Below are 26,381 nucleotides of genomic sequence, written 5' to 3'. Positions count from 1 at the left end.
CATATCACATTTTTACATAATACATTTTAAAGAATAAATAGATTAATTATAGATGAGAGAAGATATTATAAGTTTATAACAGGATACTATGAAAAACACTCAGAGAAACAAAAAAGCTCTTAAAACTAAATATTTTTGAGCCTTAAAGAAAAACTTAAATATAAAACATTGAATGATTAAATAAATTGTCCAAAAAATGGGAAAAGTGGTAAAGACATAGAAAATAAGAAAGGGAAAAAAGCTTAGAGTCTTATAGAAGCAATCTAGGAAATCTAATATCTAACTGAGGTTTTGGTTAAAGTGAGAATGCAGAAAACTCTAGGGAGAAATTATGAGTAAAACATACCAAGAAAATTTCTCAGAACTGAAAATGGTAGTATAAACAATCAGGAGTGGTGGCACATCCCTGTAGTCTCAGCTACTCATAAGGTTGAGGCAGGAGTCCTTATTAAGGCCAGGAGTTAGGGGCTGCAGTGTGCATGATTGCACCTGTGAATAGCCATGACACTCCAGACTGGGCAATCAGAGTGAGACCTCATCTCAAAATATATATATATATTTATAGGGCACATTCATGTGACCACATTAATTTAATAAATATATAAATAGCCAGTACTAAGGTATTTTGAGAACATCAGGGAAAGTTTATCAAAGCTTCCAGAAAGAAAGAAAGAAAAAAAAGGGATCACACAAAAAGACATTGGAATCAGCCTTCTGAACAACTCTATATGCAGTCAATAAAAGTAACAGTGCTTTTGAAACCTGAGGGAAAAGTATTTTCAACCTATAATTTTATACCCAATCAAACTATCAGTCAACTGAAATGAAAAGAAGATAATTTCCTAATGCAAGCTTTCAAAAAGATTTACTTTCTCTGCATCCATTTTTATGAAGGTATGGAGAGATATGTATCAGCTAAATAAGGGAGTAAACTAAGAACATACTAGAGCTTGTAAAAGGAGAGCAGCACAGAAATATATTTTTTAAAAAAGTCATAGGGTGACAACCTTTAGAACAACAAATGTAAATGAAGCAGAGATCTAGGTGAAAGAGCTCTAAGAAATAAACATAATTGATATGTATCTGACACATTTGAATATTTTATGGAGAAAGATTGAAATTCAAATGAGAGATAATGTAAAACATCAATAGCAGGACATAGAAAATTATGCAAGTACAAAACAATTTTCAGTTCTAGGAAAAATATTTTCAAGAAATGTAATCATTCTACTCTAATGCATATATTGAAGAAATCTTAGCATTATGGATACTAACAAGACTAGTTCAACTTTTTAAAAACTAGCAATTCTATTGGGAGAATAGGAGAAAGAGAATATACAGTGTCCACACATATGTTGTTAGTTACAGAGAAAGTTAAATCTTTGTTTTCTAGCAGCAAGAAGTGATTAAAGTATAAAACTGAATGTCAAGATATAATAGTAAACACATATTTAGAAATATTGAGATAATTCTAGAAGTCACTCCAATGAAATACACTAGAGATTGAAGAAACTATTGTTTTTCTTTGTAACATTTAGTTCATCTTAATTTAAAATTTGACAGTAATTAAATACATTTATAAAATAAAATGAAAAGTCAATATCTTTCCAACAGTCCACCAATATTTTCACACACAAATTTTCAAAATGTTTCAAAATGTGCATTTATTTTCATGCAGTATATTATTTTGCGGGGATTATGAGACACAATCTGTGTGCATATATATATACACATATATATATATAATCAACAAAAGAGAACATAGAAAATATTAGCCAAATAAGAACAGTATATTTAAAGAAAAGAAAATAATACAAACACAAAGATATTATTGGAGTCCAATATTGATCATACAATAACATTTCATCTACCATGAAATATCTACCATATTAATAAAGAAATATTTCTTTCTAATGTTGGGATTTAAAATTAGATGGCATTGCTTTTTAAATGAATAAATAGAACGTTAGAATAAGCTTCCAAGGGCAGATATGACTTCTCACAAGAAGGAAGTACAATAGACAGGTGGTTAGGACCATGAGATTGAGTCTCGGAAACATACTAGGAGAAAAATCAAAACTTCAGTTTTCCAGAATGAGAAATGATAATAAACAAATCCTTGTACACTTGGAAAGGATTCAAACCTTGAAATTATTTTTTAGAAATAGGTACTCATTCAATCAAAACTAGTTGTTAATTAATGCAAAAAGGGATAAAATAACATTGAAAAATGTAGATATGTAGTAATTAAAAATTACTTGAATTGCATAACTAGTTTAAAATTAATATTGATATGGTTGTATAACATTACAAAAGTACGTGAAAATATACACAGATTTTTACTGAAAATGATACCCAAAGATATTTCAAAACATGGGATTTTCTTCACTATTCCTCCCAGTGCCCTGTGACTGGAAATTAGGGATAACCGGCTTTAAGAATTTGAACTCGCTGGTCCCTGATCCTCCCGTCAGACACACCTCATACTGGTAGCTCTGGGACAGGGTCCCCGCGCCGCTGACATCCACCAGGTGGCCCGGAAAGCGGCCCTCAGGCACCGAGCAGCGACCCCCCGAGGCCGCCCGGTCCCTCCTGCACAGCCGCACCGCCACGAACAGCAGCACCGAGAACAGGAAGAGCGACGACACCGCGGCCAAGGCCACCACCAGGTAGACGGTGAGCGAGTCGGCCTGGGCCTGGGCCGGGGCCGCTTCCGGCGGCGGCAGGTAGGGCTGCGAGAAGCCGTCCACCAGCAGCACGTGCAGCGTGACGCTGGCAGACAGCGCGGGCTCGCCACTGTCCCTCACCAGCACCACCAGCCTGTGCCTGGCCGCGTCGCGCTCGCCCAGCGGCCTGGCGGTGCGCACCTCGCCATTGTGCGGCCACACGCTGAACAGCCCGGGCTCCGTGGCCTTGAGCAGCTGGAACGACAGCCAGGCGTTCTGGCCCGAGTCGCCGTCCACCGCCACCACCTTGCTCACCAGGTAGCCGGCCTCTGCCGCCCTGGGCAGCAGCTCGGTGCAGGGCGCCGAGCCGTTCTGCGGCGGGTACAGCACGAAGGGCGGGTTGTCGTTGTCGTCCAGCACCGCCACGCGCACCAGCGCCTCGCTGCGCAGCGCGGGGGAGCCTCGGTCTGCGGCGCCCACGCGGAACTCGAACGCCCGCAGGGCCTCGAAGTCCAGCGACCTCAGGGCGAACAGCTGCCCGTTGTCCGCGTTGATGGAGACCAGCGAGGCGAGCGGCAGGTGCGGGTCGCGGGGCGGCAGCAGCGAGTAGGTGACCTGGGCGTTGGAGCCCGAGTCTCTGTCTGTGGCGCTGACGCTGCCGATGTGCAGGGCGGGGCTGTTGTTCTCGGGGACGAACAGGGTGTAGGAGCTTTGGGAGAAGGCGGGGGCGTTGTCGTTGACGTCGGAGACCAGCACCGTTATGTTTTGCTGGGTTTGCAGCCTGGGAGTCCCCAAGTCAGTGACGGTGATGGTGATGTTGTACTCGGCTTGACTCTCTCTGTCCAGGGCTCCTTCTGTCATTAGGATGTAAAAATTATCCACAGAAGGTTTCAGAAGGAAAGGCAGATAATCTTGAATGGAGCAAACAGTCTTCCCATTTTCTCCTGAATCTCTGTCTTTAATCCTAAATACGGCCAGGACCACATCAGGAGAGTTCTCAGCAACGTAGTTAGAAAGCGATGATATGATCAGTTCAGGAGGATTGTCATTGGTGTCTAATACCTGGACCAAAACCGTACATCTTGCAGAAAGACCCCCACCATCGATTGCCTGTATATTTATTTTGTAAGACTGTACTAATTCGTAATCAAGCATCTCTCTGAGAATGATTTCCCCAGAAAAAGGATTAATTTGAAAAGTTGTTGGAATATCTTCAGAAGCATCAAAAAATGCATAGGCTACTTCAGCATTGACTCCTGCGTCTGCATCTCCTGCGGAGACTTTAACAATAAGGGACCCTACCGGGCTGTTTTCTGGAGCCTGGACCTCGTAGAGTGCCTGAGCAAACTGCGGGGCATTGTCATTGATGTCCATGACCACTACACGAATAGCGGAAGTCCCAGATCTTGGTGGAGACCCGCCATCCAGAGCCGTGAGGGTTAAACTGAGCTCCCGCTGTTCCTCCCGATCCAGCGCTTTGTCCAACACTAGCTCTGGATATATCATGCCTTCATCACTGTCACTAATTTTAATGTGGAAAAAAGAGTTGGGGCTGATGGTGTAGTTTTGGATTCCATTAAGTCCTCCATCTGAATCCTGTCCTCTTTCTAGTCGAAATGTTGTCCCTTCTGCTGTATTTTCTAGTATTTTTAATACCATCTCTTTGTTCCGGAACACTGGTGAGTGATCATTTACATCCCTGACTCTCAGCTCAGCCTGGTAAATCTGAAAGGGGTTATCCATTAAAATTTGGAAATACAGCAGACAGGGTTCTGTGGTGCCACATAGCTTCTCTCGGTCCAGTCTCTCATTTGTGAGCAAATCCCCAGTATGAGAATCCAGGAGCAAGTGCTGTTTGCTATCATCAGAAACCACCCTGGTTCCCCTTGCAGCCAGTTCTCCCACCGCTAGTCCCAGATCCTTTGCCAGATTGACCACAAATGATCCTCTTTCTGTTTCCTCTGTTACCCAATAACGTCTAAACCCAGAACCTGCCAATGACACTCCCCAAAATAGAAAGAGAAATAAAACTTGCCTTTGTCTTGAGAAGCAGAACCCTCTAGCCTCCATAGCTCACTGTTTCCTCATTTGTCAGTCACAATCTCAGCGCCGGATGTAATCAGCAGTTGCAAACCCCACACTTATGTATTAATAGTAGCAGGGACCTAGGGTTTTTTTTTCCTTTTGCTTTCCCAATCTAGGGCTGTTACAGCTTTTTTCCCCAGCTGATCTGTCCGGATCTTCCTTTTTTTGTTAGGGACTTGTATAGCGTTCTCAATTCAAGTCCCCACCCCTCGTCTTTTTAGCTTGCAGCGCCACCGTGTGGCTTCCAGCACACCGAAATGGCTTTACCCAATTTTGTGTGTTTTATGCACTTACAAAATTTTCATTTAGTGGCTTATTTAAAATTTTTATTATTATTTTCTTTTGTTTGTTTGGAAAAAATAATGTTAAGATAGAAAACCGTTCATGTTCTTGTGATTCTTCATGGGAAAAGTTAAAAATTCAACAGTGAAAAATGTTTCTAACAGTAGCTCTGTTCACTTCACTGTGCCACATTTAGCTCTGTACTAGGCCTTTTGTCTCTGACACAACTCTTAAGCAACCAAAGGAAAAACTGTGGGTACCTTCCGGGACAACCAAAACAATATATTTTACTTTTCCAGAAACATTGGGCATAGGAACACCAAAAACTGACAAAAAATACCAAACCTCATTTTCAACCTTCTTCAAAATATTATCATATTGCCTAAACAGAATAATCAACCAAGCATTTAGGTTGTCCTTCCTCTTTGCTTCTCTTAAAACTTATGCATACAACTATGATTACCCTGTATGTGTTATTGCCTCTTGTTTCATGCCATTCTGTCCCTTGGTCAATATGTGAGCCACTTGAGGACAATTATGTATCAGTCATCTTTGGTAGGCAAATTAGTCACTCACTAAATTCTTGCTGTATTAAGGCATACATAAATAAACTCTAATGAGTAGGACATGAAACAATATTTAGTGTGTTTCAATCCCTACCACTAGAAAATTGTGTTCTTTCATTTACTCATACTTTGCAATTTCTGTTTTCTTTCTTTCTTTTTTCAATATTAGATTTAAAAAATAATTTGCAGAATTAAAGAAGTGACTGAACTTTATTTTAAGGTCTTTCTTAATTGAAATCTAGTAGGATCCAATTTCTCTGCACCAAATAAAAGGAGGTAAAGAATAGATCAAACTAGCATCTCTCCTAACACTATTGAAGGTAGGAACTACACTATAATATCCGACTCACATAGAATTTTATTCAAATGCCTAATATCTATTTTTTCATAATAAGCAAAGGATACAGATTAAACCTAGGGATATTGTACACAGAAAGGCCTCGATACAACAAGCAAAAAACACTTTGTTGAATATAAAAACCACACCATATAAACTTCTATCTGATGACTTCTTTTTTTTTAACTTCATGGGACTAATTGTTAGTAATTAAAAACTTAGCAGGGACCTCTGATTTATTCCTTCAGAATTAAAATAAACAAATTTTTAAATATTTCTACATAATCGTATAGAAGGCCTAATCTTTGCCTTTTCATCTTCAAGCTTAAACACATTTACATGCACTCAATATCCTACAATGGCTTTCTTATTTTTAGATAAGGCTGATCAGAGATTTATTTCTCTGATCAGGCAAGGTAGAACTTTTGAAAAAGTAAAATAATTTACAAAAAGTGTTATGAAGATTGATTATGATAAACCAACAAGAACAACAATTTTGAAAGGAAAATAGACAAAAGAAATATGACATAGAAAATACACATTATTATAAGCAGCACATTATTTTAAGACTTGAAGAAGTTCTAGAAAAGTGAGAACATAAATAATATAGCAATAATTAATATAAAGTAAATTCAGACAATTATAGAGTATAAGAATTTTTAAAAGATCATATTAACTTTGAAACTAAAACTTAATTCATTAATGGCTATTTGATGAGAAACACTTCATTGGCATAAATATGTGGAAAAGGAAAATGGTGAAATTAAGCATAAAATTGGAAATTAATGACCAATCAAACAGAAAAAATGAAATAGAACCTTATTGGGGGTAGTGAGCATCAACAATTTAGTTTAACAAAGGAGACAATATTAAGAAGTTAATGTCTTTATTAAATGGGTTTTATCAATAATTAAATCCAAAACTATTGTGGAAGTTAGAATTTTCCTCTATTTCTTTCGCAGGGCACTGGGGCGAGAGGTTGGGGATAATTGGTTTTAGGAACTTGAACTCACTTGTTCCGGAGCCATCCATCAGACACACCTCATACTGGTAGCTCTGGGACAGGGTCCCCGCGCCGCTGACATCCACCAGGTGGCCCGGAAAGCGGCCCTCAGGCACCGAGCAGCGACCCCCCGAGGCCGCCCGGTCCCTCCTGCACAGCCGCACCGCCACGAACAGCAGCACCGAGAACAGGAAGAGCGACGACACCGCGGCCAAGGCCACCACCAGGTAGACGGTGAGCGAGTCGGCCTGGGCCTGGGCCGGGGCCGCTTCCGGCGGCGGCAGGTAGGGCTGCGAGAAGCCGTCCACCAGCAGCACGTGCAGCGTGACGCTGGCAGACAGCGCGGGCTCGCCACTGTCCCTCACCAGCACCACCAGCCTGTGCCTGGCCGCGTCGCGCTCGCCCAGCGGCCTGGCGGTGCGCACCTCGCCATTGTGCGGCCACACGCTGAACAGCCCGGGCTCCGTGGCCTTGAGCAGCTGGAACGACAGCCAGGCGTTCTGGCCCGAGTCGCCGTCCACCGCCACCACCTTGCTCACCAGGTAGCCGGCCTCTGCCGCCCTGGGCAGCAGCTCGGTGCAGGGCGCCGAGCCGTTCTGCGGCGGGTACAGCACGAAGGGCGGGTTGTCGTTGTCGTCCAGCACCGCCACGCGCACCAGCGCCTCGCTGCGCAGCGCGGGGGAGCCTCGGTCTGCGGCGCCCACGCGGAACTCGAACGCCCGCAGGGCCTCGAAGTCCAGCGACCTCAGGGCGAACAGCTGCCCGTTGTCCGCGTTGATGGAGACCAGCGAGGCGAGCGGCAGGTGCGGGTCGCGGGGCGGCAGCAGCGAGTAGGTGACCTGGGCGTTGGCGCCCGAGTCTCTGTCTGTGGCGCTGACGCTGCCGATGTGCAGGGCGGGGCTGTTGTTCTCGGGGACGAACAGGGTGTAGGAGGGTTGGGAGAAGGCGGGGGCGTTGTCGTTGACGTCGGAGACCTGCACGGTTATGTTGAGCTGTGTTTTCAGCCTGGGTGTCCCCAAGTCAGTCACGGTGATGGTGATGTTGTATTCAGCTCTTGCCTCTCTGTCGAGTGCTCTCGCCGTTACCAAAGTGTAAAAGTTCTTGACTGAAGGTTGTAGACGAAAGGGAAGGTCTTCCTGGATGGAGGAGATTGTCTTCCCATTGTTACCCGAGTCAGGATCTGAAACACTGAAAACGGCAACTACAGTCTCAGGTGAGTTCTCTGGGATGGGGCTGGTGAGTGCAGACATGGTCACTTCTGGGGGGTTATCATTCACATCCACGACCTGCAGGAGGAGAGTGCATTTTCCTGAAAGACCTCCCCCGTCCGTGGCCTTGATATCCACTTCATAAGACAGTACCGTCTCATAATCTACTTGTTTTCTCAGTCGAATTTCTCCTGTCCTAGGATTTACCTCCAAAGTTTTGCTCATATCATCTGAAGGCTGAAAGAGTGTGTAGGATATTTTTCCGTTGACTCCACTGTCTAAATCTCTGGCGACGACAGTGACAACCAGGGAGCCAATAGGTCTGTCCTCCGGAATCTGCACCTTGTAGACAGGCTGCTCAAACTCCGGGGCGTTATCATTGGTGTCCACTATTTCAATGCGAACCTTGGCTGTCCCAGCCCGGGGCGGCGAGCCGCCATCCAGCGCAGTCAGGATTAATCTTAGTTCAGGCTCCTCTTCCCGATCCAGCTCCTTATCCAGCACCAGCTCTGGGTATTTCCTGCCATCTCTGAGTTCTTGGGTTAGAACCCGGAAATGAGAATTGGGGCTGATTTTGTAGGTTTGAACATTATTGCTTCCTACATCCAGGTCCACAGCATTATTCAGAGGAAATGCATTTCCTAGAGGACTGTTTTCCGGAATTTTAAGAAGCATTTCTTTTTCAGTAAACACAGGAGAATTGTCATTTACATCTCTCACCCTCAGTTCAGCCTGAAATATTTCTAAGGGTTTTTCCATTAACACTTGGAAATATAGTACACATGGCTCAGTGGGACCACATAATTCCTCTCGATCTAGTTTCTCATTTATGAGCAAATCCCCAGTTTGACCCGCGAGCTGCAAATGCTCCTTGTTCCCCTGGGAAATGATCCGGACTCCCCGGGTGGACATCTCTGTCAACCCCAATCCGAGGTCTTTTCCTAGATTTGCCACAAAAGAGCCTCTCTCCGTTTCTTCCACTACAGAATAGGGCCCCAACTCGGCGCCCACCCCAGGCACGCTCAGCAAAACAAAGAAAACGAGGACTTGCCTTTGTTTCTGATTGCGCATCCATCCGATCTCCATTGCTCTTTCCTTAAAATTTGGTCCACAGGAGCTTTAGGTATGTCCAGGATCCTGGTAGCGCGATCCTGCAGTCCAGAACGTCAGAACGAAGCCGTTGAAAGGCGTTTTAAAGAAGCTTCACTCTTTCTTTTGCTCTGGCTGAGAAAGCTCTTCTTTTGCTTCCAGGCGCGGTGCGAAACGGTTTGGCTGGATACTGGAGCTGCGTAGGCAATTCTGATTTCCATTATCTTAGCCTGCAGCGCCACCACGCGTTTCACTATTTTCTGGTTTAATACTGGAGGCAAAATTCTGGATGTACTGAATATAGACTATGCAACATGAAACGCTGGGTTCTATTTTCATATGGCTGTTGTGTGTGTAGACAGAGCTCTGTGGTGTTGCACAGGGAGGATTGCAAAGAGCAAACTTTCACTTATGTTACTGTCTGATGCTGTTGAGGTGTTATTGATTACATAAAATAATTTAACATTTAAGCTGAGAGGAGTATACATTTGGGAGCAAAATGTTTCTGAAGCAACATGAGGACGGTTTCACAAGTACGTCTTTTCCAGGGTACATATCATAGACACTATGAGTAGGCATTTCAAAATTGCAATCAGTGATAGTTCTAAAGAGAGTATTTAGCCAATGCTTTATAAAAGAATAGACTACTTCCTCTCCTTTGCAACACCTAAGCCTGGGAACTGTTTCACAGAAAGAGTTTTCACAACTCTCACATTATTGGAAAATTATTTACTAAATTTGCAGATCTCAAAGTTGGGCCTGTCACACTTTTGGTTTCCTTTTATATTTTATCATGACAAGAATAATTTTTGTTTTATCCTTTTTAAAAAACAGATTTAATGGTATATAACTCACAAACCATACAATTCACCCATTTAGCATATACAATTTAATGGCTTTTAAGATATTCACAGAGTTGTGCATCCATCATCATGATTTTAGAACATTTTCATCATCTCAGAAGAAATTCTGTATACTTTAACTATCATTCTTCCTCCCCCCCCCTCCAATTTTTCCATCCCTCTTGCCCTTAGCAAGAACTGTTCTACTTTCTGTCTCTATAGAGTATCCTATTCTGGACTTTCATATGAACGGAATAATATGTGGACTTTTGTGACTGACTTCTTCCACTTAGCATAATGCTTTCAAGGTTCATTCAAGTTGTAGCATGTATCAATACTTCATTTCTATTTATGGCCCAATAATATTCCATTGTACAGGTATATCACATTTTGATTATTCATTCATCCTTTGATGGACATTGGGGTAGACATTTCCAACTTTTGGCTATTATGAATAATGCTACTATGAACATTCATGTACAAATATTCATATGGACATATGTTTTAATTTCTCTGAGAGGAATTTCTGGGTCAGATGGCATTTCTACGTTTAATTAGTTGAGGAACTTCCAGACTGTTGTACAAAGTGACTGCACTATTTTATGTTCCCATCAGCAGTGTAACAGGGTTCTAATTTCTCCCAACACTTTTTGTTATCTTACCTTTTGATTTTAGTCATCTGTGTGTTATCTTGTGATTTTGATTTGCATTTCCCAAATAAGTAATGATGTTGAAAATCTTTTCATGGGTTTATTAGTCATTTTTATATTTTCCTTGAAGAAATCTCTATTTACATTTTTGCCCATTTTTAATTGTGTTATTTGTCATTTTATAATTGAGTTGTAAGAGTTCTTTATGTATTCTGGGTACAAGTCCCTTGTCAGATTTGAATTCTTTTGTTTGGGTTTTTGTTTTCATAATTAAAATTACAGTAAAAATTAAGGATAAAATTATTAATTCAGTGCTTTTGTTAGTGACTTTTAGAAGTTTGTTAATCACTTTGTCTTGGATTAAATCATCTTATCAATGAAGCTTAAACTCCTGGTATAAAGCCCTCTTTGGCCACAAGTGGTACTGCTAGACTACATAATTTTCTCCAAGCAGCCAACCTGTAGTGGGCAGAATAATGGCCAATTAAAGATGCCCATTCCACAATTCCCAATATCTGCAAGTATGTTACCTGACATGGCAAAAGGTAATTTGCAGATGTGATTAAACTAGGGTACTTGTGAAGGGGGGGTTATCCTGTCTTATCTGGATGGGACAGAACCTTTCCTGGCCATGGTTGGAGGGAGCTGTGACTACTGAAGAATGGTCAGGAATGCATTGTTGCTGGATTTGAAGATGGACAAAGAGGGCCATGATCCACTTAACGTGGGCAGTGTCTAGAACCTGGCAAAGACAGAGAAATGGACTCTCCTCTAGCACCACAAGAACGAAATGCATTCCTGCTGATACTTTGATTTCAGCTCGATAAAACCCATATTGGACTTCTGATCTACACAACTGTAATATGATACATTTTATTGTTTTAAGCAATAAAATTTGTGGTAATTTTGTACAGCAACAATAGAAACTAATACATAACACACATATGGATTCCTTATGTACCCAGCAACTGAGTAAAAGAAATTATTATTTCTACAAGAACAGTATCATCACAGCAAATGCTGAAGAATACCTGATTCAGCTATGGTAAGTCATTCTTTCAGAATAAAGTCATTTAAGTCAATAAAGCACACACAATTTTTTAGCATTTTTGGGGGGGGTCTCACTCTGTTACCTGTTCTTGAGTGCAATGGCATCATCACAGGTCACTGCAACCTCAAACTCCTGGGCTTAAGCAATCCTACTGCCTCAGCCTCTTGAGTAGCTGGGATCACAGGTGCACACAATCATGCCCAGCTATTTTATTTTAAGAGATGAGGTTCTTGCTATATTGCTCAGACTGGTCTTGAATGCCTGTCCTCAAGCAATCTTCCCACCTTAGCTTCCCAAAGTGCTAGGATTTACAGGTGTGAGCCACTACACCTGGCTTTCAGCATAACTTTTTTTTTTTTTTTGAGACAGAGTCTCACTTTGTTGCCCAGGCTAGAGTGAGTGCCATGGCATCAGCCTAGCTCACAGCAACCTCAATCTCCTGGGCTCAAGCGATCCTTCTGCCTCAACCTCCTGAGTAGCTGGGACTACAGGAATGCCCCACCATGCTCAGCTGATTTTTTCTATATATATATTAGTTGGCCAATTAATTTCTTTCTGTGTATAGTAGAGACAGGGTCTCACTCTTGCTCAGGCTGCTTTCGAACTCCTGACCTCGAGCAATCCGCCCGCCTCGGCCTCCCAGAGAGCTAGGATTACAGGCGTGAGCCACCGTGCCCAGCCTCAGCATAACTTTTAAGAGGAGTTGCCAATGACATACAGGTAATTTTAACAGAATATAACTGGAGCCCATCAAGTTTATTCCTACTAAATTTCCAGAATCTCTAAGTTATTAAGTGATAAAAATTCCTCCACAACATTGCCACCTTTATTTTTCTGAAATCAGTTATTTCATTGAGAATTAATGCTAGAATAGCAACAGCTTTCAAACAAATGGTAAGCTAAAATGAATATAGGGTATTTAATTTCAATAAGGGACTTATGAAAATGTATGTAATAAGCAAGTTTCAGCTTCCCAAAGAAAACACATGTTTCATATATGTATATATAAATGTATCTCTGTGTGTGTATCAGAAAAAGACTGAAAAAAGAGCATAAAAAATTCGAGAAAGGCAACCATAAGCTAACTCTACTCCCTATTCAAATTCATTTCTGCAGTAATCTATGTGCCATATTGAGAAGGTACAGGCATATAATCAGGCTGATGCACTCGTCATCAAGGTCATTGGTGGTGTCTGATCCAGCTTACTTAGGGCACTGTAGGAATTCTAGGCTTCTTGGTCTAGAGCAGTATGGCCATTGATGTAGAAACAAATACAAACTATAGATTAAAAGTCACATTTCCACATGAGAGTTTAGTCCATGAAATAGGGGTAGGAATAATAGATAAATTTCACTTGCTTACTTAGAAAACAATATTCCAATTAATGTCTCACAATATGGCATATTGGTTAAGAACAGGGGAATTAGATAGATTATATTTCAATTTTTTCCTTTTATTACTTCAGAATTATGAGCAAGTTACTTAAATTTATAAGCTTCAGTTTCTCATATGTAAAAAATGGGATAATATGCCAACCCCCTTAGGGTTTGGTAAAAGATTTAAGAGATAATAAATGTAAAGCACTCTGTATACCATTTTTAACTAAATTAGAAATCAAGAAATAAAAGCTTAAAGAACAGTTAGATTAAATAGTACATTTAAGATCTGTGCATTTTAATGAAAATATAATATTTTAATTAAAAATTGTACTATTAAAGAATTATGATTACATTCCACTGGAGGAAGCATAAAAACTAAAATAATTGGTGGCTTAAATAAGATACAATTTCCTTTATTTTTTAAGTAAAAAATCTTCAAAAGTAGGCAATGCAAACATAGAATGACTCCAAGGTCATCAGGGACTCTTGTCTCTTTTAAATTTGTTTTATACTAACTGCCTTAGCTCATTGTTTCCATCATTAGGGTCCGATATAGCTGTGTGTGTGTATGTGTGTGTGTGTGTGTGTGTGTGTGTGTGTGCGCTAACCATAACATACGAATGCCAGGCAACATGGAGGAGTTAAGGGGAAAAAGGGGACTCATTCCTAGAGATGAGTCATATCTCTTTAAATAGTCTTCTTGGAAGTGTCCTATAACATTTTTTTCTTTTTCTTTTTTTAATATTTTTCTCTTTATTTTTTTTCTTTTTAAAAAATTATTTATCTTTCTCTCTCTTTTTTTTTTTTTGGTAGTATGAATGACTTTCTAGAATAAACAATTATGCATTTCACATATCTCATGAACTATAACCCAATAATACATCCTGTTGTAAAAACCAAGGAGGCTGGGAAAATGTATTCTATTGACTAACCACACTAACGCCATAAATGAAACTTGCGATCTGTTACTCAAAAAGGAAAGATAAATGGATATGAGTGGCCACTACAATTTCTGCCACAAATGGTCAGTATTTCTCAAAGGGAAAAGGCTGATTTCACCACCATGCTACTTCATCTCGCTAGATAAATACAGTATCACTTTCTTTCTCTTTTAACACCAATGAAATTAAGTGGAAACAACTTAAAATAATTATACTAAAATTAATACTAATATATTAATGAAAGGAAGCAGTTATATAATATTTTAAGAGAAAACATCACCAAAGAAGTTTAGTGCTATGAAAGACAAACATTCTTATTGTACCAGTTCTCTTTCCCCATTACACTTCACTATGTTCGTGTATTACTGCTTTTATATATCTAATGATTTAAGAATAAGAAAATCTACAATGAAAGACGATTGATTATGTGGAACTAATTTTCCACTATTTCCCATCTTATACATTTCTAACTATTCCAGAACAAAGATTTGTACAACTAATTGACCTCATCAGTGTTTTGATGTTTAAGACCATTCATGTTGATATATAAAGAAGAAAAAGATAAGATACCATTTTTTAAAACACAGCGACATGAGAAATCCTACAGGCAAGTTTAATATAATTTAAATTTCATAATAAGTTGGCACAAAAACCATTACATTGAATTTATAATAAAAGTTAAAATGTGGATTATGAACAATGATTATTTTAAGTGAATGTTGAAACCAAAGTCATTTGTAAAGTTAGAGCTTTCTTGCATTTCTGGCCCAGGGGAATGCCCCTGGAAATTGGGTAAAATAGGCTTCAGAAATTTGAACTCGCTGGTCCCTGATCCTCCCGTCAGACACACCTCATACTGGTAGCTCTGGGACAGGGTCCCCGCGCCGCTGACGTCCACCAGGTGGCCCGGAAAGCGGCCCTCAGGCACTGAGCAGCGACCCCCCGAGGCCGCCCGGTCCCTCCTGCACAGCCGCACCGCCACGAACAGCAGCACCGAGAACAGGAAGAGCGACGACACCGCGGCCAAGGCCACCACCAGGTAGACGGTGAGCGAGTCGGCCTGGGCCTGGGCCGGGGCCGCTTCCGGCGGCGGCAGGTAGGGCTGCGAGAAGCCGTCCACCAGCAGCACGTGCAGCGTGACGCTGGCAGACAGCGCGGGCTCGCCACTGTCCCTCACCAGCACCACCAGCCTGTGCCTGGCCGCGTCGCGCTCGCCCAGCGGCCTGGCGGTGCGCACCTCGCCATTGTGCGGCCACACGCTGAACAGCCCGGGCTCCGTGGCCTTGAGCAGCTGGAACGACAGCCAGGCGTTCTGGCCCGAGTCGCCGTCCACCGCCACCACCTTGCTCACCAGGTAGCCGGCCTCTGCCGCCCTGGGCAGCAGCTCGGTGCAGGGCGCCGAGCCGTTCTGCGGCGGGTACAGCACGAAGGGCGGGTTGTCGTTGTCGTCCAGCACCGCCACGCGCACCAGCGCCTCGCTGCGCAGCGCGGGGGAGCCTCGGTCTGCGGCGCCCACGCGGAACTCGAACGCCCGCAGGGCCTCGAAGTCCAGCGACCTCAGGGCGAACAGCTGCCCGTTGTCCGCGTTGATGGAGACCAGCGAGGCGAGCGGCAGGTGCGGGTCGCGGGGCGGCAGCAGCGAGTAGGTGACCTGGGCGTTGGCGCCCGAGTCTCTGTCTGTGGCGCTGACGCTGCCGATGTGCAGGGCGGGGCTGTTGTTCTCGGGGACGAACAGGGTGTAGGAGCTTTGGGAGAAGGCGGGGGCGTTGTCGTTGACGTCGGACACCAGCACGGTCATGTTGAGCTGTGTTTTCAGCCTGGGTGTCCCCAAATCAGTCACTGTGATGGTGATGTTGTATTCGTCTCTGCTCTCTCTGTCCAGAGGTCTCTCTGTTAGTAGGGTGTAAAAGTTTTCCAGAGATGATTTCAGGAAGAAAGGTACATCGTCCTGAATAGAGCAACTTATTTTCCCATTTTCTTCGGAATCAAGATCTGAAACACTGAAAACTGCAACCACAGTCTCTGGCAAGTTCTCAGGTATCAGACTGGTAAATGCAGACATGGTAACCTCTGGGGCATGGTCGTTCACGTCAGTAACTTGAATCAGAACAGTGCATTTTCCCGAAAAGCTTCCACCATCTCTTGCCTCGATGTTGACTTCGTAGGACTGAATTGCTTCAAAATCAAGTTGTTTTTTTAGCTGAATTTCTCCTGTCAAGGGATTGATCCCAAAGGTGTTGCTAATCTCCTCTGAAGCTTGGAAAAGTGAGTAGGAAATTTCTCCATTGATGCCTATGTCTACATCCGTAGCAGAGACCGTGACAACCAGGAATCCTATGGGACTGTCTTCTGGGACCTGCACCCTATAGAAAGGCTGCTCAAACTCAGGAGCGTTGTCATTGACATCTACGACTTCGATGTAGACCTGGGCGGTGCCAGACCGTGGTGGAGAGCCACCATCCAGTGCTGTGAGGGTTAACCTGAGCTCAGGTTCCTCCTCTCGATCCAAAGCTTTGTCCAGCACCAGCTCTGGATATTTCCTGCCATCGCTGCGTTTCCGGGTAAGGACCCGAAAATAGGCGTTGGGATTGATTATATAATTATCAATATTATTTCGGCCTACATCCACGTCTTGAGCGTTCTTCAGAGGAAATGTAGTCCCAGGAGGACTGCTCTCTGATACTTGCAGCAACATTTCTTTGTCCAGGAATACCGGAGAGTGGTCATTTATATCTACCACTTGTAGCTCAGCTTGAAAAAATTCTAAGGGACTCTCTAGCAACACCTGGAACCGTAGCACACAGGGCTCTGTGTGACCGCACAGTTCCTCCCGGTCCAGTTTCTCACTGAGCAACAAATCTCCTGTCTCCTGATCAAGCTCCAAATGTAGTTTGTTGCCCTTGGAAACGACCCTAACTCCCCGCCTAGAGAGTTCCCTCTGCCCCAGCCCCAGGTCCTTTGCTAAATTGGTTACAAAGGAACTGCCTTCAGTTTCCTCCAACACGGAATAGCGCCTAGGTTCCGCCGCGCCCGCCACAGATAAGACCAAAAGGAGAAGAAAGGAAAACAGGACTTGCCTTTGTCTGCAAATGAGCTTCCCGCTGGGCTCCATTGTTGAGTACAGGCTCCTGTGAGGGTGGCTCTGCAGAACTGTAAATCCCTGGTGTCTGAGACCGCGGTTATTCCACCAGATATTATACCTCGGAAATATTCCAGCGAGTAGTCCTTTTCAGAGGACCCAGTCTGCCTTTCTTTGGCATCCACGCTTCCGGTGGGCTCTCAGGCTCCGACGGTAAATTTTGCAAGTTAATGGAGCTGCAGCTGCTGTTCGGTCCGTACCTTCTTATCCTGCAGCGCCACCACGCGTCCTCAAAGCATCTCACACTTCGTAGGATGAAAATGGATGCGACATTCCCAACTCTGCCTACATGTACCACGCAGCTATGTAAAGTTACAACACTACCTCTACTACCGTCAGACCTTATTGGACAGACAGCTGCCTGAAGGCCAAACAAGAGACATGACATTAGTGGGGACTCTTTCAATAATGCTATTTGAGTTTGGGGCAAAAAGGAAACATTTAGGTAACAACTTGACTGGGAAGAGAGAATATATGCAATGCAGCAAATCAGAAAATATATATGCTTGGAGTAACAGGAAGCTTTTAGAATGATATACTTTTCTTGTCATGAACCATGGAAATAATTAGTAGCTGTGAACCTTGGACAGATTATTTAACCTCTCTCTGCCTTAGTTTTCTTATCTGTAAGGTGAAGATCATAATAGTACCTGCCACATAGGGCTGTTGCGAATTCTTCACCTTACACATGAAGAAACTGATGCAGAGAGAGATTAACCTTATAAATAAACTATATATATACAGCATATGGCAATTTGATGCCACCAGGTAGCTGAATATACACGAATCCATTTCTATGGCTAGAAAAATACCTTGAAATTCACATGGTAGGAGAATGAATGAGCAGGACTGTCTTAGAACTTGTCATGTCTAAAAATGAAAGTGACTGAACATGGAAAGGCTAGAGAGTTTTTCTAAATACAGGTAGGATCTGTGAAAATAGTGGTGATTCTGTGTCTGGAAGGATGTCTTTTTTTTCTTTTTGGTACCTTCACTCTCTTCTCACAGCATCATTTAAAAACCTTCTATTTTGAAAAATTTCAATCCCCCTAAAAGAAGAGTATGATGAACTCCCATGTACTCATCACTAGTGTCAACAATCATCAATGTTTTGCCATAATTCTTTAACCTTCTAACATTTTTACACTCCAGGCAAACTGAATTTTTACCCACAAACACTTCATTATGCATTTCTAACTGTCCATGACTTTTAAAAACCCTTAAGTATACTCCCATTATCATACCTAAGAAATTAAGCTAACATTATTTAATATCCAGCTATATTCAAATTCCTCCAGGTCTTTCAAAGTCATTGTTGTCATTTGAATACAAATCCAAACAAGATCCACCACACATTGCCTTTGGTTGGCAGGTCTCTCAAGATCTTTCATTGTGTGAGCTTCCCTCTTCCCATTTTCCATGCCATTTATTTGCTGGGAAAACTGGATAATTTTATCCTGAGACTATGAAAAAATTTAAGATTTACTGCTGTGAGTTTTTGTCCCTAGACTATATCCCACTAGTGATGTACAGTAATACAACTATTTTTAAAGTTACCAGCCCTAGTTTATAATATTTCAGAACACAACCATGCAAAAATTATCTAGATAAGTTTTTAAAGAAAAAGCAGTTACAGATTATTATAACAAAGAAAACTTCTCCTTAGCTCCCCAGAATTTCTAAAAATTAATGGTCTTTTAAATTTCTCTTTGATATTACACATTTAAAACTATTCTTTTTCTTAAATTTTCCAGATTCAGTACTGTGGTATAATGAGTATGAAACTTTTAAAAGCAAACACTAAAATTAAATCAGGAAAATGCATTACCAATGTAGGTATGAATGATGGTAGAAAAATTACTGCAAGGTGAGGAAAATAATAAACCAATGAAGCAATCAAAATTATGTAATATTTCTGTGCAGGATCATTAACCTTTTCTATGAAACAAAAGTCATGTGTTCAGATGAGGAGGAGAAGGCACATGTTAATCTTTCAATTTTTTTTGTACTTGAGGTTTGGTTAGATCAGAGCATTAATAGTAATAGTTGAAAAATTGACCCAGAAAAGCTGGATTACCGGTTTATGAGAAAATGAAACCATAGACCAATATGCACATATTATTTCTAAATACAGAAAAGATTGTTAAAGATTATGAATATGAGAGAAAGACTTCTCCTTAATTAGGCAGAAACTTGCCAGGTGATATCTAATGAAAGAAACAGTATACCATCAGAGCAAGGTCACTGACTCAGAATTAGACAGATGTAGGAGAGATGCTTAGCTCTGCTACTTATTCATTGGTAACCTGATTAAATTTACTGAATCGCTATGAACATCCATTTGCTCATTTCCAAAATACCTCACCTCAGAGGTTTCTTCTGAGATTAAAAATGTTAAAATAGTGCATGAAGCAAAGAAAGTGCTCTTTTTCTAAAAAGCGTAAAAATGTACAATCTATGCTTCTCAAACTTAGGGTACCCATACTTGTACAGCATTCTAATCAACTCTAATCAACAAAATGAAAGAAGCAATAAAGATTGAAGACAATGGAGAGCAATTTAAAAAGTCAGAAATAAGATTTACCTCTTAATACACTACACAATAAGCATAATTGTTTGCTATAAAACATGATACATACACATTTCATGCTTTGTGGAGGGTTCCTGGAGCTAAATCTGTGTCCTTTCCTATGTAAAGAAATTTATTCTTTGACTTTAAGAGTACATATTTGAAATAATGTGAAAACACTCTTGTATAGGTATCTCAGGATAAGCTTCTAATTAGCAATATATTCACAGTCCCAGCATTTATTTTTCATTATTTTTCAGAAACCTACATTATTCCCAAATGAGGGATTTTCTTCCACTTCCTTCCTTGTGCTCTGGGGTAAAAGGTTGGGAATAATGGGTTTCAGGAACTTGAACTCACTGGTGGTTCCCGAGCCTTCCATCAGACACACCTCATACTGGTAGCTCTGGGACAGGGTCCCCGCGCCGCTGACATCCACCAGGTGGCCCGGAAAGCGGCCCTCAGGCACCGAGCAGCGACCCCCCGAGGCCGCCCGGTCCCTCCTGCACAGCCGCACCGCCACGAACAGCAGCACCGAGAACAGGAAGAGCGACGACACCGCGGCCAAGGCCACCACCAGGTAGACGGTGAGCGAGTCGGCCTGGGCCTGGGCCGGGGCCGCTTCCGGCGGCGGCAGGTAGGGCTGCGAGAAGCCGTCCACCAGCAGCACGTGCAGCGTGACGCTGGCAGACAGCGCGGGCTCGCCACTGTCCCTCACCAGCACCACCAGCCTGTGCCTGGCCGCGTCGCGCTCGCCCAGCGGCCTGGCGGTGCGCACCTCGCCATTGTGCGGCCACACGCTGAACAGCCCGGGCTCCGTGGCCTTGAGCAGCTGGAACGACAGCCAGGCGTTCTGGCCCGAGTCGCCGTCCACCGCCACCACCTTGCTCACCAGGTAGCCGGCCTCTGCCGCCCTGGGCAGCAGCTCGGTGCAGGGCGCCGAGCCGTTCTGCGGCGGGTACAGCACGAAGGGCGGGTTGTCGTTGTCGTCCAGCACCGCCACGCGCACCAGCGCCTCGCTGCGCAGCGCGGGGGAGCCTCGGTCTGCGGCGCCCACGCGGAACTCGAACGCCCGCAGGGCCTCGAAGTCCAGCGACCTCAGGGCGAACAGCTGCCCGTTGTCCGCGTTGATGGAGACCAGCGAGGCGAGCGGCAGGTGCGGGTCGCGGGGCGGCAGCAGCGAGTAGGTGACCTGGGCGTTGGCGCCCGAGTCTCTGTCTGTGGCGCTGACGCTGCCGATGTGCAGGGCGGGGCTGTTGTTCTCGGGGACGAACAGGGTGTAGGAGGGTTGGGAGAAGGCGGGGGCGTTGTCGTTGACGTCGGAGACCAGCACCGTTATATTGAGCTGTGTTTTCAGCCTGGGTGTCCCCAAGTCCGTGACGGTGATGGTGATGTTGTACTCAGCGTTTCTTTCTCGATCCAAAGGTTTCTCTGTCATTAGAGTATAGAAATTCTCCACGGATGGTTTCAGGACGAAGGGGAGATGGTCCTGGATGGAGCACACCATCTTTCCATTGTTCCCTGAATCTTTGTCTCTAATCCTAAAAACAGCAACCACTGTCTCCGGCGAGTTCTCCGCAATTGGACTAGTAAATGATGACACGAGCAGCTCTGGCGCATTATCATTTATATCTGTTACCTCAACCACCACAGTACATTTCCCGGAAAGCCCTCCGCCGTCTTTGGCCTGAATAGTTAATGTGTAAGTTTGAATCGCCTCATAGTTCAATGCGGCTTTAAGGTGCAGACTGCCGGACGTTGAGTTGATTTGAAACGTTTTGAGAATTCTTTCAGTGGCATAGAAAAATGCGTAGACTATTTCCCCATAACTTCCGGTATCTAAATCTCTAGCGGACACCGTGACGACCGGGGCGCCAGTCGGGCTGTCCTCGGGCATCTGCACCTGGTAGAGAGACTGCACGAATTCGGGGGCGTTGTCGTTGATGTCTACCACCAGGACGCGCACCGCGGCGGTCCCCGATCTGGGCGGAGAGCCCCCGTCCACGGCCGTCAGGGTTAAACTCAGCTCAGGTATCTCTTCGCGATCCAGGACTCGATCCAGTACCAACTCCGGGTAGATGCTCCCCTCCCCGCTGTCACGGACATTAATATGGAAATAGGAGTTAGGGCTGATGGTGTAGTTACTCAGGCTGTTGTTTCCAACGTCCGAATCCTGTGCACTTTCCAGAAGAAATGCTGTCCCTGGAGTGGCGCTTTCTAATATTTTCAAGGGAATCTCTGCATCCAGAAATGCTGGCGAGTGATCGTTGACATCTCTGACCCATAGTTCAGCACGGAAAATCTGGAAAGGCCTTTCTAGTAGCAGCTGGAAAGGCAGCACGCAGGGCTCTGTGGGGCCGCACAGCTCCTCCCGGTCCAATTTCTCATTTAGAAGTAAGTCACCAGTAAGCAGACTGAGCAGTAAGAATTGCGCGCCCTGGTCTGACACAATTCTGGATCCCCGGGCTGACAGTTCCCCCGCCCCCAGCCCCAGGTCGCTTGCTAGGTTGGCGAGAAAACTGCCTCGCTCAGTTTCCTCCGCCACGAAATACCGGAGCGGTTCTGCGCGGGCCCAAGACACTCCCAGAAATACACAAAGATAGAGAACTTGCCTTCTCCGCGCGGCGCGCCCCAGGCTGGCCTCCGCGCTTCGTGCCATCGGTCCTTCAAAACCACCTCCACTCGGCTTCAAGCAGCTCTCGGAAACGGCAGCCAGCGAGTCCTTGGAAATGGGCTGGGTAGTAGTAGCGACGCCTGTGCGGAGGGATCCTCACTCTCCTCCCATTCCAATCACCGTGATTTCCTTTCCTCTAGTTTTCTGGTCGGATTTCCTCTTTACGCTTGGAATCCTTTGTGCCTGTATTTTTTTCCCCCCTCTTTTTAGCCTACAGCGCCACCTTGCGTTTTATGTGTGTTATTCCCGTTCTCAAGAACAGAACAGAAAGGTAGTGGATTGAAGGCGTTCTGCAAGGAGTGTGTTTCTTCCCCCCACTGCCTTTGCTGTTTCGCTCCATCTTTTTCCTTCAAATGGTCGCGATAATGCTAGTAAGTAACAGCTTTATGTCGTTTCCCCCCTCTTATCATCTGAATTCGTAGAAAAATAAATCTATTTTTTTCTTCAATCTAGGGGCATGAAATTTAACTGTCTCCTCACCAAAACCCCAAGAAAACTTTCTCCTGTTTTAAAAATTGATAGTAAAGAATATATAAGGAAATGAAGCCTCTTCCAAAAGACAACAAATATTTGTTGAGGAGGTTTTATTTATTTGTAAACCATTCAACAATAATGATGTTCCTACAGCGGAATAATTGGCCTCTCAGTTTCTTGGGAATTAGTCCATCCTACTTTCAAAGTCTTCACTCTTAACCCATAATATATTCCGGAACACTTTCTGCATTCCCCCATCCCCAGCCTTCACTGTTCACCTGCTTTAAGTATAATATACCAATTATTGTTCACCTGTAATTTCAGGAGAATCTCCAATATCCAATGAATACTCTTAAAATTAGTAGTAGCAAGTAGGTCCATCTTGTGTTTATGGAAGTACTTTTAGTATTTCATCTTTAACTATGATGGTTGATCTCAATTTGGGGTAAATACTCTTTTGAATCAAAAAAGTTTTCTTCATTATTCTTTTGCTTATTTTAAAGTAATTTTTGACATCTGTTGAAATTATACTTTTTCCTTCAGGTTTTAAAATTTTGAGTTCTTGATATAAATGACATTTAACTACAATGTATTATCATTTTAATGCATAGATGGATTTGATGTGTCAACATGGTTTTAGGATTTTTCTGGCCCATGTTATTCTGTGTGTATGTGTGTGAGGGTGTTTAGCTTTTATGGTCTTGGCATTAAATTACCATACTGGTGTTATAAAATGGGTTAAGAAGCTGTCCACCTATTTTATACATCAGAAAAGTTTTATAATTATGTGATTATCTGTTTCTACATGCTTAATTAAAACTTGCCTCTTGAACTGGTTAGGTTTGGTGATTTCACTTTTGGTAGATCAATGACTACCTTTTCTATTTTACCTTTGGTTATTAATATATTCAGGTGATTTGTTTTCTTTTTAAGTAATTTGCATTTTCTTTTTAAAAGCATTTATTTTATCTAGTTTCAAATTTCTTGGTATTATATTTTCATTATTTTATTTGTCTTTAGTTGTATCCCTATTCTTAATAGCAATGTTTAGTGTTTTACCTGCTTTTTATTCTTGGTGAGATTTTGCAAGGGCACCATTTTACTGATATTTTGAATTTTTTTTCAAAACAATCTATGACCTTGGTTCAAAATTAAATAACACTAAGAGGCTTATAATAAAATACATTGTTTTTCTGCCCTTTCCTTTCTTATTTTTCTTAGTTCTCCTCCCAAGAGATAGGTATTTTTCAACTCTTAATTACTTCTTATGCCACTAATCTGTTTTCTGAGGTATTTTGATTAGTTAATTTTAGGTATTATCAATTGACTCCTTATTATGTTGGATTAAATTTTAGCCCTTTCATGCCAAATCTAGCTCTTTCACTCACAATATATTAGAAGCATTGCTTGTTCCAGTTCTTAGGGGGAGTGCTTTCAACTATTCCCCCATTCAGTATGATGTTGGCTGTGGATTTGTCATATGTAGCCTTCATTATTTCTGGGAGTATTCCTTCTATGTCTAATTTGTTGAGATTTTTTTTTTTTTGGTCATGAAGAGGTGCTAGATTTTATCCAATGTCTTTTCTGCATATATTGAGATGATCGTGTTTTTGTTTTTAATTCTGTTCATGTGGTGAATCACATTTATTGATTTGCATATGATGAACCATCTTTGCACCCCTGGGATGAAACCCACTTGATTGTGGTAAATTACCTTTTTGACGTGCTTTGGATTCAGTTTGCTAGTATTTTATTGAGGATTTTTCATCCATGTTCATCAGGAATATTGGTCTGTAGTTTTTGTTTGTTTGTGCGTCCTTTCTGGCTTTGGCATAGGATGACACTGGCTTCCTAGAATGGGTTAGGGAGGATTTCCTCCTTTGATCTTATGGAACAGTTTCAGTGGGATTGGTAGGAGTTCTTCTTTGTAGGTCTGGTAGAATTCAGCTGTGAATCCATCTGATCCTGGGGTTTGGATGGTTGTTGTTTTTGTTTGGGGGAGATTTTTTTATTACTAATTCAATGTTCTCATTGGTCCATTCAGGATTTCTCTCTCTTCCTGATTCAAGCTTGGAAGTTTGTTTGTTTCCAAGAATTTATTCATTTCCTCTATATTTTCTAGTTTGTGTGCATACAGGTATTCATAGTAGTCTTGAATCATCTTTTGTATTTCTGTGGTATTAGTTGTAATGTCTCTTTTTTCATTTGATTGAACTTACTTGAATCCTTTCTCTACTTCTCTTGAAGTTATCTTTTTGTCTTTGCTTTGATTTTTGTATTTCCTTTCAGCGGAAACTTGTTTCAGATATCTGTTCTTCATTTAGTTTGGGAGACTAAAGAGTTGAGTAATAGCTCTGAGCAGACTGGTAGAGCTTGTCAAGTTTTATTTTCATTTTAAAGTGAACTGGAAGCCCTCACAGGTCTACATTCATAATGTAAATACAGTGTGAATGCCAACAAATATAAACCTATTATCCCTCTCCAACTCCAGGGAATTATATAGAAGTCTCCCTGGTGTTAAGTAAAGCAAAAGCAAAAGCAAATATATATATATATATATATATATATATATATATATATATATATATATATATATATATATATATATATATGCCTGGAAAGTTGTAGCTACAGATTGGTCTTCATGTGTATTTTATTTTGAGACAGGGTCTTGCTCTGTTGCCCAGACTGGTCTCCAACCCCTAGGCTCAAGCAATCCTCCTGCCTCAGCCTCCCAAGTAGTTAGGACTACAGGTGTGTGCCACTGCACCTGGCTTTCATGTGTATTTGTATTTTGTATATGCATAGCTTGAGATGCAAGGAAGCTCCAGCCATACACTTAGTTTGTGGTGGTTCACTACTGATAGTGTTTCCAATATCCTAGCTGAAACAAGTGAAAATACATTTTGAAGGATGGAACATACAACCTAGACTTTGTGGACACTCCACAAATAAATTTTCAAGGTCAATCAACCATGTGAGTTCAACAAAGAAACAAAGATAGCATAAAAAACAACAAGAAGAAACAAAATACAGCAGACATAGGCTCACACAAACTTCAGCTGTTGGAATTACCAGACAGATTTTGAAACAAACTATACTTACTATATGTAAATAAATAAATGACATGCTTGGAAATATCTGCATAGAAAAATGATTTATAGATACTGACTTTTGGTCCCCAAGTGAAATGTTTCCTGTTTTTCATTACTCTAAAGTGCGGTCTACCACTCAACTATTCCCACCTAAGCTACCACTCAACTATTCCCACCCAAACACACAATATCTAATCAGCTTTTTAGTGCCTCATGAAAAAAAAATAGATAAATTAGGCTTCCTCAAAATAAAAAAGTAACTTTTCCACTTCAAAGGACATTATCAATAATGTGAAAAGACAACTCAAAGAATGAGAGAAAATATTTGTA

General features: G+C 42.3%; 4 protein-coding genes across 4 annotated transcripts; all 4 read right to left on the bottom strand.

Moving 5' to 3' along the window:
- Window positions 1-1,605: 1,605 nt before the first annotated feature.
- On the bottom strand, window positions 1,606-6,412 carry LOC105862580 (protocadherin beta-9). The gene has a single exon (XM_075996145.1). The coding sequence runs from the start codon at window positions 4,734-4,736 to the stop codon at window positions 2,367-2,369; it is 2,370 nt and encodes a 789-aa protein (XP_075852260.1). The 5' UTR covers window positions 4,737-6,412; the 3' UTR covers window positions 1,606-2,366.
- Window positions 6,413-6,646: 234 nt separating this feature from the next.
- Window positions 6,647-11,462, bottom strand: LOC142863090 (protocadherin beta-16). Its single transcript, XM_075996144.1, has one exon. It carries the CDS (start codon window positions 9,231-9,233, stop codon window positions 6,840-6,842), a length of 2,394 nt encoding a protein of 797 aa, XP_075852259.1. The 5' UTR covers window positions 9,234-11,462; the 3' UTR covers window positions 6,647-6,839.
- A 115-nt stretch (window positions 11,463-11,577) lies between these two features.
- Window positions 11,578-17,689, bottom strand: LOC105862569 (protocadherin beta-8). Its single transcript, XM_012748956.3, has one exon. It carries the CDS (start codon window positions 17,210-17,212, stop codon window positions 14,804-14,806), a length of 2,409 nt encoding a protein of 802 aa, XP_012604410.2. The 5' UTR covers window positions 17,213-17,689; the 3' UTR covers window positions 11,578-14,803.
- Window positions 17,690-17,778: 89 nt separating this feature from the next.
- On the bottom strand, window positions 17,779-25,458 carry PCDHB7 (protocadherin beta 7). Its single transcript, XM_012748959.3, has one exon. It carries the CDS (start codon window positions 22,465-22,467, stop codon window positions 20,065-20,067), a length of 2,403 nt encoding a protein of 800 aa, XP_012604413.2. The 5' UTR covers window positions 22,468-25,458; the 3' UTR covers window positions 17,779-20,064.
- Window positions 25,459-26,381: the final 923 nt, after the last annotated feature.

This window comes from Microcebus murinus, chromosome 21 (genome assembly GCF_040939455.1).
Source record: "Microcebus murinus isolate Inina chromosome 21, M.murinus_Inina_mat1.0, whole genome shotgun sequence".
Lineage (NCBI taxonomy): Eukaryota > Metazoa > Chordata > Mammalia > Primates > Cheirogaleidae > Microcebus > Microcebus murinus.
The sequence above is the reverse complement of the archived record's forward strand: the minus strand, read 5'-3'. Positions and strand labels throughout refer to the sequence as shown.

Coding starts and splice junctions, on each gene's coding strand:
- LOC105862580 (XM_075996145.1), bottom strand. CDS start 4,736: ATGGAGGCTAGAGGGTTCTGCTTCTCAAGACAAAGGCAAGTTTTATTT.
- LOC142863090 (XM_075996144.1), bottom strand. CDS start 9,233: ATGGAGATCGGATGGATGCGCAATCAGAAACAAAGGCAAGTCCTCGTT.
- LOC105862569 (XM_012748956.3), bottom strand. CDS start 17,212: ATGGAGCCCAGCGGGAAGCTCATTTGCAGACAAAGGCAAGTCCTGTTT.
- PCDHB7 (XM_012748959.3), bottom strand. CDS start 22,467: ATGGCACGAAGCGCGGAGGCCAGCCTGGGGCGCGCCGCGCGGAGAAGG.